The 12295-nt window shown below is 36.4% G+C and overlaps 1 protein-coding gene across 1 annotated transcript in view; it reads right to left on the reverse strand.

Annotated features, from left to right (window-relative positions):
* Nucleotides 1-9202: 9202 nt before the first annotated feature.
* Nucleotides 9203-12295, reverse strand: part of LOC104860413 (SLA class II histocompatibility antigen, DQ haplotype D alpha chain) — a 6271-nt gene continuing 3178 nt past the window's right edge. Inside the window, exons 2-5 of the mRNA XM_010621570.3 lie at nt 10973-11221; nt 10221-10502; nt 9825-9992; nt 9203-9659 (exon numbers count right to left, since the gene is read on the reverse strand). Of these exons, the coding sequence (XP_010619872.1) occupies nt 9838-9992; nt 10221-10502; nt 10973-11221 (686 nt within the window). The 3' untranslated portion in view covers nt 9203-9659; nt 9825-9837. The remainder of the gene's footprint in view (nt 9660-9824; nt 9993-10220; nt 10503-10972; nt 11222-12295) is intronic.

Consider the following 12295-nt stretch of genomic DNA (forward strand, 5'->3'; position numbering starts at 1 on the left):
CTTAGTTTTTACAGTACTATTGTCTATCTTTCTCATGCCTGCCTGTGCCTGAAATCACTCTTGAGGTGTGCCCTTGAAACTAGTATATAAACACCTGGAGTTAGAAATAAAATTGCAGCAGCATTGGCAAACTTCACCTCGGTGTTGAGTGCTTTTGTCTGACTGTCATCGCCGAACCTGCTCCCACCTTTCAGAGAACCTGTATCTCCTCGTGAAATCCCGTGTTTGCTGCCCTACGGTTGGTAGCACATGTGTAGCTGAGAAGAATGTGTGTTCTATTGTTGTGGAACAATACACATTCCAGAGTGTGTTGTGAGATGGAACACAACCCACAATACAGAGTGTTATGGGGTGGAATAATCTCTGTAGATATCTAGTAAGTCCATTTTTTCAAAGGTTTGGTTCAGCTCTGATATTTCTTTGTTGATTTGTTTGTCTAGTTGATTGGCCTATTTGTTAAAGCAGGGTGTTGAAGACCCAGATTAAAATTGTACTGGCGCTTGTCTCATTTTTTATATCCATTAATGTTTGTTTTATATGGTTGGGTACACCAGGATTTGGAGCATATCTATTTATGATTTCTATCTCTTCTTCCTGAATTACTTCTTTAATAAGTATGTAATGTCATTCTTCATCTTTTCTGATCAGTCTTGGCTTGAAATAGACTTTGTCTGCAAATAAAATAACTACCTTTTCTTTTTTTCCAGGTTCCTGTCACATGCAGTAATGCTTTTCATCCTTTGACTTTCAGTCTATGAATTTCTTTTTGAGTTAAATATATTTCTTGTATGCAGCATATTGTTGGATCTTGTTTCTTGATCCATTCTGCCAATTTGATTCTTTTGGTTTGGAGTTGAGACCATGAAAATTGATGGTTATAAGTAATATATATTCACTTAGGCCTTGTGATATTATTTTCCTGTTGTTCGTTCTTTTTCTTTTTTCTGTTTGTTTGCCTTGCCCCGTAGATTCATTTTATTGGAATTCATGGAATTGTTGTCTTCCTTGTCATTTTCTGGAATATCTTTCAGAAATTTTGGGAGTGCTGATTTGGTGGTCATAAATTTCTTCAGGTGTTCTTTATCATGGAAGTATCTTATTTTTCCATCAATGTTGAAAAATGATTTTGCAAGGTATATCAATCTGGATTGAAGGTTGTTTTTGCTTGGGGTTTAGAATACTTCACTCCAAGAACATCTTAACTTAAAGTTTTGTGTTTAGAAATCTGCTGTGATTCTGAATGGTTTTCTTTTATAGGTGATTCATTTATTTTCTCTAACAGCTTTTAATATTCTGTTCTTGTGTTGAATTTCTGAAATCTTGAGTATTATGTACCTTGGTGTAGTTTTATTTGTCTGATCATGGCTAGTTGGAGTTCTGTATGCCTCAGTTATGTGTATGTCAAATTTTTTTCTATGCTTGGGAAGTTTTCTGCTTTTACTTTTGTGAACAAGTATTTTTATGTACTTGGTATTATCTTCAGATTTTTCATTGATTCCAATTAATCTTATGTTGCTTTTCTTTATATCATCTGGCAGCTTTTAGATTGACTTTTAATGACCTCTTTCTATTTTTAAGAAGTCTTTCATTTAATGGTTACTAACCACAAACCTGTCTTCTCAGTCTCATATTCTATCTTCACATTGGTTCATTCTGTTGCATATGCTACAGTAGAATTTTTACTCTCCTGGATATCTGCTTGAATCCTTTATAGAATCCAGTTCTTTGCTATGATGGGCATTCAGCATTTCCATCACTTTCCCTAGCTCCTCTATTTTAAAATCTGTATCTTCTCTATATTTACTAACCATATCTTTCATTATGGTCATCATCTCACTAGTTATCTGTGTAATAGTTTCAGATTTTAAAAATCTACACTCATTCATCTGCGTTGTTACTTTTGGTGCTTCCATTTCAGAAAGTCCATCTGGTTGGCTTTTGATTTCTTCCACCTCAATGCTTCCTGGATTTGCCTTGGTCTAGCTGGAGGTCCAGGTTGCACCTTGCTTCTGTGTTTCATCATTTACTACTTTTAAAATTTGTTTTATGTGTTGATGCTTGTAAATTATTTATGGTGGCACCTTTATTACTAGTATTGAGACCTCTTTAGGAAATGACTTTTCAGAGGTGTCTTTGGTTTTTGCTATGTGAATATGTTCCAAGATCCTGCCTCTTCAATTTATTAGGAATGAGAGGGTTGTTGCTTATTTGGCCTAGCACCCAGTTCTTTGACACTGGACCATGGTATTGCTTATGACCATCAGACAATGTCAGTATGGACATACAAGGAAGAACAACTGAGCACAGCAAATATGTCACCTTGGCTAAAGTAGTACAATCAGTAACAACAATAGTATCAAGCATAGCCCAGAAAATGACAAATTGTGATAATTTAATTTGCTACCTTTCACTATAGGTACAATATTTATAGTTGTATTACAAAACCTAAAACAGATCAGAAAATTATACACAGTAATTATCCCAATAGAGTAATTTTATCCTCAGAGGAGAAATTTAAAAAGGAAATTTTTTTCTACAAGAGGCAAAAATAGGGAAGTGGAAGAGAAAGAGATTAGAAGCAAGGCTAAAGGACAAAGGAAGATTACCAAAGCTTTGGGAAAATGATGAAGAAGACAGGAAGGAAAGAAATAAGAAATAAGAAATAAAAAATAAGGACAAAACAAAAACTAAAAACAATGTTCACACTCATAAAACAATAAAAACAAGCAATCAAGAAAGAAAGAAAAAAAGCAGAGAGAGAGAGAGAGAGAGAGAGAGAGAGAGAGAGGAGAGATTTCTCTGTGATTTCAAGCCTGTGATTCTTCTGAGGTCTACAGTTTTGTGGTAGTGTCCAATTCAGGGTGCACTTCTGCTGTCATTGGTAGACAAAGGAATGGATGGAGCCCAAATCTATGCTGGATAATCCCAGCAAGCCTGCAGTAAGATTAGGGTGGAGTGCTAGATAATGCCACCTTCAATAATATGTGCTGATTCTGGTGCTTTCAACTCCACAGAAATTCAGGTTGATCCTGGTCTCTGGTCATGGGAGTGGGGTATGAATTGTACAACCTACAACACTCTAAAATGGCATATGGTCAAACATCCTGTCTTAGTTTCTTTTCTTGTGGCTGAGACAAAATACCTGACACCTTCTCAATGTAGAGGTTTTTTTCTTTCCTTTCTTAGATTGATTCCTAGATACTTCATATTTTTTGGATGCCTATGTGAAAGCAATCATTTCCCCAATTTCAACCTCAGTGAATCTGTTATTTGTGTACAGGAAGGCTATTGATTTTTGAGTGTTCACCTTGTAACCAGCTACTTTACTGAATCTGTCAATTAAGCCTAGAAGTCTTTTGGAGAAGTTTTTTGGGTCTTCTATGTAGAGTATCATCAGCAAATAATGACAATTTAAATTTTTCCTTTCCTATCTTTATTGCTTTTATTTCTTTCTCTTGTCTAACTGCTGTGGTTAGTTTTTCCAAAGCTATATTGAACAGGAGAGGTGATAGTGGGCATCCTTGTTTGTTCCTGATTTTAGCGTGAAAGTTTTCAGTTTTTGACCATTGAGTCTGATGTTGGCTGTTGGTTTTTCATATATAGTCTTTATCAAGTTGAGATAAAGACCATCTATTCTAATTTTATGTGGGGTTTTATCATGAAAGAGTGTTGAATTTTGTCAGATTCTTTTTCTTCATCTATTGAGATAATTATATGGATATTGTCCTTGACTATTAATATAGTATATTACATTTATTGATCACATATGTTGAACCATCCTTGCATCGCTGGGATAAATCCAACTTGGTCAGGATGTATGATCGTCTTGATGACCCTCTGTATTCTGTTTGTCAGTATCTTATTGAGGATTTTTGCATCTATGCTCATTAGGGAGATTGGCCTGTATTTCTTCTTTGGTTGGGTCTTTCCCTGCTTTTGGAATCAAAGTAACACTTACTTCCAGGAATGAGCTTAAAAGCATTGCTTCCCTTTTAATTTAATTGAAATGTTTAAAGAGTCGTGGCAATAGTTATAGTTCTCTAAATGTCTTGTGGAATTCAGTGGTGAAGCCATCAGGGCCTGGGCTTTTCTTTGTTGATAAATTCTAAATTACAATTTAGTTCACAGTTTCTAGAGGTTTCAGTCCATAGTTGGTGGGCTCCAAAGCAGATGGCAAAGGGGTGTCACAGAGGAGAATAGTTCATGGCAGCCAAAGGTAGTAAAAGTATCAAAGGACCTTAATAGCATCTTTCTGCCCCTTTTATCTTCTCCAGATTACCGGGATCAGGGCTGCACCAAACCAATCAATGGACTGATTTAATAATCACACATCCTTAATCCCATCTTCACACACTCTATTCAGCCATCTCTGAAAAGTCCTATGACCACACGAGGCTTTGTGGAGACATCTAGATATAAACCATAGCGCATCCTCTGTGTGGGACATGGAAGATTCTTGGGTTGGAGTTACTCATTAGCTGTTGTAGTGTACGGCATCCACCGTTCCTTTCCACTGGTGTATTTCTCCCTAGAGGCCTCTGGCATAACTGGCTCTCACTGCATCTCTCTAGATTCAAGCCTTCTGTCTCATACTGTTAGCTGGGAGCCAGCAAGAAAGCACAGTCTGCCATCTCCTTTTTCTGCATTGTGGTCTGTCTCTTTACTTTCTCTGTGGGTTCCAATTTTTCCTTCAGATCCATCCTGGGTCTGGGGGATTCACCTCCTTCCTTTTTTCTTTTCTTTTCTTTTTTTTTTTTTGTGAGGAGACAATGAAACTTTTTTTATTTACCAAACTGAAGCATCTGCCTAAAACATGTTCTTAAAGCCAAAAAATACTGACATTCTGCTGTGCCAATCATTGTCATTGTACTTTGCTTATAGCTTAATTATAAAAGTTTAAGAATATTTTTATTACCTTATAAATGTCCCTTGTGTAGTCAAATGTTCTTAGTTTGCCGTGTAACCACTACTATGGGATCCCTTTTATTCTCATCCTGGATTGACTTCATGGTTTCATGAATTCCTAGGTTTCCCATTTCCTGATTAACAGCCTTGCCCTACTGGGTCATATCTTGATGAACTTTCAATAAAAGTATGTGTGGTAGGTAAATTCTACATCCTTTCACATGTATTTTTATTCTTTTTCTCTGCCTGATTATTATTTTGGAAATGCATACATTTGTTAATTTAAAATATTTTTTCCTTTAGAACTCCAAGGTTTTTCTAATTATCTTAATGATAAAAGCATCTGGAATTCTGACTTTTGCCTATTGTCTATTTTGCTTTGCTTTTCCTCACTGGAATTTATGATGTTCCTTTAACCTGTGAAGTTCTGAGATTTTTAAAATGATAGATTTGAAAACAATTATTTTTCATTAATTTTGCTAAATACCTGACAGTCCCATTCTTTATGAAGAATTAAATTCTCTGTATTCTGAAAATTTCTCCTTTCTGTATATGTTTTGCAAACATTTCTCTTTATTTTGTCACTTGATGTCAAACTTCCTCAGTCTATTCTGTGTCTTAAAACTATGTATTGCATTTCCTTGTCTTTAGATTTTAGTGAGGTTTTTCTATTACATTTTCCAATCTTATTTGCCACTCTACTATTATTGAAAGAGATGCAATGTCTTTTCATTTCTAAGAATTCTAATTAAAAAGACTTCAAATAACTTGTTTGTTTTTATACAAACATTTTCTACTAAATCTGTCAAAGTTTTCATTTTTAGTCTAATCTCTTATTGCAAGATTTTCTTTTTTTTCCTCATTGAGTTTATTGGTACATTTTAGGTGTACAGTACAGTTGCATTCATCATTGGGATCTTGTACCTTTACATGACAGGTCTTGCTTCTCATTTTTCCCCTTGTGCCTGTCCTCCCTTCACCCTCTCCTCCCCTCTCCCTATTTATAAACACTTTATTTCCATCTTTTCATTTTCTCACATTTTTTCTTTTCCCTTATTACCTTTCCCCTACCCTTCCCACCTTCCCTACACCTTTAGCCCTTTTCTTCCCATTTCACAATGCCATTTATCTCATTAAGATCTTATGTACTATTACAGTTTATTTACACCAGAGAAAATATTCAGTATTTACACATGTGTGACTTATTTATTTCACTTAGGAGTATATCCTCAATATATATCCATTTTCCTATGAATGAATCTAATTTGTCATTCTTTATGGCTGAGTAATATTCTATTTTATAAAAAAACCACATCTTCTTTATCCAGCTTCCAACAAAAAACTCATAGAGGTTTACTAGACAAGCCAGCGATTTAGCTCAGTGGTTCCACTGTCTACCTCACAAGATTTTCTTAAACATTTGCTGCGCCCTCCTCAAGCTAGTCCTTTATATACCATATACTGTTTATTTTATTTCAAAATACATTTAAAATTTTCACTATAGTTTGGACCTGGAACGTGAGTCACTGCTTTGGCACTACTGGGTGGTAGAACCTTTAAGGGGTGGGTCCTGTGGTAGAGGGATTGTGGGATTCTTTTTTATTTTTCTCTTTTATTTTTAGGCCGTGGGGTAAAAATTTTTCCCTGCCATATGCTCCCACCATGATGTGTTTTCTCACCATAGGCCCAAAGGATCAGAGCCAATTGGTCATGCACTGACATCAATACCATTACCACAACTAAGATTACTTAAATAATTCCTTCATACATTTAGCATCAATTTTTCTGATTGCCTCTTAAGGATTTTTAATAATTTTTAAAAAATTAACAGTTTTTTTGTGTGAATATAAATGTAAACAAAATCTGACATTTGGTTAATATAGTTCATAAGTTTTTGAAAGTGGTTTCTCCTTCCTTTATTCTCTTTCCAACTTTTTTCCTTTCCTTCCCTATTTCCTCTCCTCCTTCCCCTCATTTATGTCCTCCTTCTCTTGTCCTTCTTCCTCCCTCCTCCTCTTCTTCTTCCCCTTCCCCCTTCATTCTTTTTTTTGAGACAGCGTCTCACTATGTAGCTGAGACTGACCTGGAACTCACTATGTAGCCAAGGCTGGCCTCAAACTCACAGTGATCCTCCTGCCTCAGCCTCCCAGTGCTGGGATTACAGGTGTGAGCCACCATGCCTCGCCCCCCCTTCATTCTTCTTCTTTCCTTTCTTGCAAGCTGTTTGCTGACAAAACTGGATTATTTATCTAGAAGAACCTCCTATATTCTAGATTTTGGTTGTTACATTCTTGCAGAGACTTGGGTCTCAGAAAATAATAATTCTAGTCATTAGCATTTATTATAGCTTACTTTTGCCATGTTACACTTGAAGTGCTTTATTTGTAAAAAAATTTAATTTTTCAAATGTTAGTTTATAGTTCATAAATATAAACCTGCAATCGTTTTTGTAAATTTCAATTATGTTAATTTAAAATAGTGTGAAATGAAATATTACCAGCCATATGTTATGTGCATACTCTGAAATAATTCAAATAATTTAAAGAATAACATAATCTAAAATCATGGGGCTGATTTACAACTGTAAGTAATGTCATATGATAATCCCACTTTGAACTTTTAGCTGATAGAAAGAAATGTTTACTCAATTTTTAGAATTAATTTTAATTCTGATATTTAAAAATTATATAGACTATGAATATATCTTTATATAGACTATGAATATTTTAAAAATACAGTTATTTAATTTGCTTTCCACTAGATTTTATGATGAAAGACTGAATATAGAACTATTTTAATATTTTTAATATGACTTTGGTTCTAACGCTATTCAGTATATCTGTTATATCACACACACATGCATGTACTTCCAAAATGCTTGGTTCTTGCCTCATTAATCATTGAAATTTATATAAAATTTGCTTGAAGTCCTTTTACAAAACCTCAGCACATTTGTATATTTTCAGGTGACCTCTATTTTATACTAATTTTTTTACATATTTGATATTTAAAATTTTTCTTTAATTAATACATTTTTTTTTGCAGTTTTAGATTCTCAGGAAAATGGATCAGACTTACAGAGATTTCCCATATCTCTTCTGCCTCCACATCTGCAAATGGCTCCTCCTTGATTAAAATCTTTCCATCAGAATGATATATTTGTTATAATTAAAGAATCCATATTGATACATCACTCTAGATCAATAGTTTACATTACAATTAACTTTTGGTGTTTTATATTCTGTAGAGTTTGAATACTGCCCAATGACATGTATCAGTCATTATAGTATCAATACAGTTTTATTTCCCTTAAAATCCTCTCTCCTCTGTAATATAAATTTTCATGGTCAACACTGGCTTGGACCATATATACTTTGCAAGGACAGCGTTATCATTCCAGTAATGTAGATGAGAAAAATAAGGTTCAGAAGTGTTACATACTTGACCTAATGTTATAAAGTTTAAAAGACTAGATATAAAGTTCTGAGTCCTGGACTTACATTTCTTCACACTAAACTATGCTGCATCAATAACTGTGTTAATGTTTTGCATATTTTCCCACAATTCCATTTTGAGCTCACTGATATAGATAGCATGAACAGAAATACTTTCATAGCCTTTACAGCAGTTCTATAAAATCATACTGGATCTACTGCAAGGACTCAGTAGTTGCACAGCAGAAACACTAACTGTTCCTAAAACAATTTCAAAGGCAAATATCTCCAACTTAGGTGCCATACACCCTCAAGATTGAGACCTTAGATATACTTAGGAGAGCCACAGAATACTATCAACCCATTTCCTCTGGAAATGTTTCCACTGGGTGACAGCGAATCCAGGAGACGCAGAACCACACATGCTGCTACAGTGATGTCCCTCCTAGGATTTCTCTTCCATAGCTTCACACTTTCCTGTGCTAGGAGAGGGAGGGATGATAATATTGGGGTGTATTCCTGCTTCCAGGACACCCACAGATTCACAAAGGATTCAGTGACCTCACTTTAGGATTATGTACCCCGAGATGTCCTGCCATGGTGGTGGCACAGAGATATTATTTTTGGCACCTTTTAGATTCAAAGATCCTTTTCCTTAATGTATTTATCTGTTATCACTTTTAAAAGGTATATTGAGTATAATGTTATTTACTTTTTTTGTTGTTTTCCTGCTAGAATAGGTGTACACCAAGAAAAGAGGTCATGTATTACCTTAATTGTTGCTTGAAATAGAAGTGAATAGCAATGGTCAAAGCTGAGAATAACAGGAAAAGAAACATGTTAATCTTGGGTAAGATATCAAAATATCATCATGCTTTATTTGGTTGCTTTGATGTTACTGAGCATTAACATGACCCAAGGAATGAGATTGTATGAGCCTGAAACATAAAGGTTACTGATTCTTAGCCACAGTCCCAGTGACCCTTGAGATGAATAATAAAAAAAAAAATTCAACAAAGGCCACATAAATGGAGATTTATTGTTTCCATGCAAATACTGGATCAGAGTCGCTGAGGGTCTGGGTAGCTGGTCAGTTATCCCAGGGAATCCATAGCAAGTAACATAGGAGAAAAAAATTTGAGCTTTCAGGGGGAGAACTTTGGGGACACGTGATCTCTGAGGGTACACCGCACCTTAGGGTCTGGAGAAGTGAGATGTGGGGTATTTCGAGAGCATACAGAATACAATGAAGTAGGCTAGAAATGAGAGCCAGGCCATCTCGCAGGTTCAGTTTTCTGCTCATGGCGATGGGAAATGTACCTGCAGTGAAAGAGATATGAGATCAATTGGTGCCAAAGGCTCCTGTGCTGCCCATGCCACGCTACATTCCCCACACACCGTTTTAACGGACTCTGTATCACTAACCACCTCCTCTTTTCTTTCCCCCATAGAGTGGATTCAGCTCCAACGAACAGAGAGTCTTACCTTTCCTTGTGACTCACAAGGGCCCTAGGTGTTGGGAGGCACGACCTGAGCGCAGGCCTTTGATGATGAAGACAGTGCCCACCACAATACCCACAAGGCCCATAATCAATCCAAGAGCACAGACCACAGTCTCTGTCAGCTCTGACACAGGGGCTGGAATCTCAGGTTCTGTAAAATGGAAGTTGTTGAGGTCAGAACAAAGAGTATCGCATGTATACAAGATGGGGTTGAGGTGGAGGACTGAGAGTTGGTTCTGCAAATATTTGGGGTATTGATCTTAGGGAGGATCGTTAGAACTATCATTAGAAGCCTTTCAAGAGTGGAAAACAAGTTTTGGGCACTTTGGACTTTACAGAGAACAAGAAGGCACCAAAAAAGGATAGAACTTGAAATTACCCCAGTGTTTCAGAAGAGGCTCGTCCAGGCCCCAGTGCTCCACTTTGCAGTCATAAATATCATCTTCAGAAGGGAGGAAGGTGAGGTAAGCAATCTTGAGGAAGGAGTGATCACTCTTGGAGATGAAGCTGGTCTCTGAAACGCCTTCTGTTACTGGATGCCCATTGGTCAACCACGTGATGTTGATCACAGGGGGAAAAATACTGTCCGCAACACAGATGAGGGTGTTGGGTTGACCCACCATCACAGGAGACTTGGGAAACACAGTCACCTCTGGAACTTCTAAGGAAGGAAATAACACTCATACGAATGCCTAGAATAGACATTATGAATTGCTGTACCCTGAAATCTGCTCTGTATCTTGAAAGCCTTTCAACCAATATTTGCTCACATGATAGTCAAAATGCTTTTATTTTCTTTCTGCTTGGGAGCTACTATACATGGCCTCCACTTAATCCCTAGGCCCCTCACCCTATGGGCATGCAGACTAAGGTAGGATGTCTGTGGGACCCTTTTTTTGAAACATCCAAGGAATGCTTTAAGGGAGTAAGGTTCTTTGCATTACATGGAAGAATGTGATTTTTAAGATGAAGGAAGATTAAAGTTCAGCAATTATCATGAGATCAGGGGACACCATGGGAAGGACAGAATTTATTGAGTAATGAAGGGTATCTACCACTAGGGAATAAGGAAGTGAAACTTGGGATGATAGAATCGATTTAATAAAGAGAAGCAGGATGGTGAACACATACTATTGGTAGCTGGAGTGGAATTGGATCTTTTAATCAGAACGCCCAAGTTGTGTTTTGCAGTAGCTAGTTCACTCAGTCCACCTTGTGGGTCAAAACTTGTAAATGTGGTAAACAAAGGAAGCCTCCAGATAGTCTGCTGCTTCTCTTGGTCCACGTACAACTCTTCATCTCCATCCAGTTCTAAGGTGTACTGGCCAGATTGTCCATGAGACTGGTACATGCTCATGCCAAAGGAAGCAATGTGGTCCGCTGATGAATATAGGTGAATAGCAAGAAAGTGAAACATGGGAAGAAAAAGAACATTATCAAACAAAATGACAGAAAAAAAACAACTAATTTTCCCAATACTGTGAACTTCATTTTTGGCACAGTTGCTGGACAAAATTCCTATCACTGGCATCTTCTACCCCTACTGCTTGCAGTTGTGTAGTTACAGTGCAGGCTGTCTTTTCCACCGTGATATATGCTTCATGGGGGCAGGATGTCATATATCTAATTACTGAGATTTCCTGAGTTCCTTTTCAGTGTCTGGTACATCATAGGCTTAAGATAAATGATGCAACCGAATGCAAGAAAGAATAAATATAGTTTTGTGGGAATTAGATTTTCTCCCCAAAGATGTAGTTTACTTTTCTCTGTTTCATATATTTTATCTATCAATTCTTTCACCAATTAATGTCTATTACACTTTCTTTCCCCTTGGAGCTGGCTCACAAGAGGAGATTTTCTACACGAGGGTCCCTTCTCATTTAAAAAAATTCATATTTAGACTTATTATTTCATGTTTTTCTTCTTTTTAAAATTGAGTTTATTGATACATTTTAGGTATACAGTACATTTATATTCATCATTGGGATCTTGTACCTTTACATGACAGGTCTTGGTTCTCATTTTTTCCCCATGCCCCTGCCCTCCCTTCACCCTCTCCTCCCCCCCAATTTACAAATGCTTTATTTCCATTTTTTCACTTTCTCATATTTTTTCTTTTCCCTTATTACCTTTCTCCTACCCTTCCCACTTCCCCTACACCTTTAGCCCTTTTCTTCCTATTTCACATTGTCATTAGGATCTTATGTACTATTATAGTTTTTCACACCCGAGAAACTATTCAGTATTTACACATGTGTGACTTATTTATTTCACTTAGGAGTATATCCTCAATATGTATCCATTTTCCTATGAATGAATCTAATTTCTCATTCTTTATGGCTGAGTAGTATTCCATTTTATAGAAAAACCACATCTTTATACAGTTTCCAACTGATGGGCAAATGGGCTGTTTCCAAGTTTTAGCTATTACAAACTGTGCTGCTATAAACATAG

This window comes from Fukomys damarensis, unplaced genomic scaffold (genome assembly GCF_012274545.1).
Source record: "Fukomys damarensis isolate Sample0158 unplaced genomic scaffold, DMR_v1.0_HiC HiC_scaffold_55, whole genome shotgun sequence".
NCBI classification, from domain to species: Eukaryota; Metazoa; Chordata; class Mammalia; order Rodentia; family Bathyergidae; genus Fukomys; species Fukomys damarensis.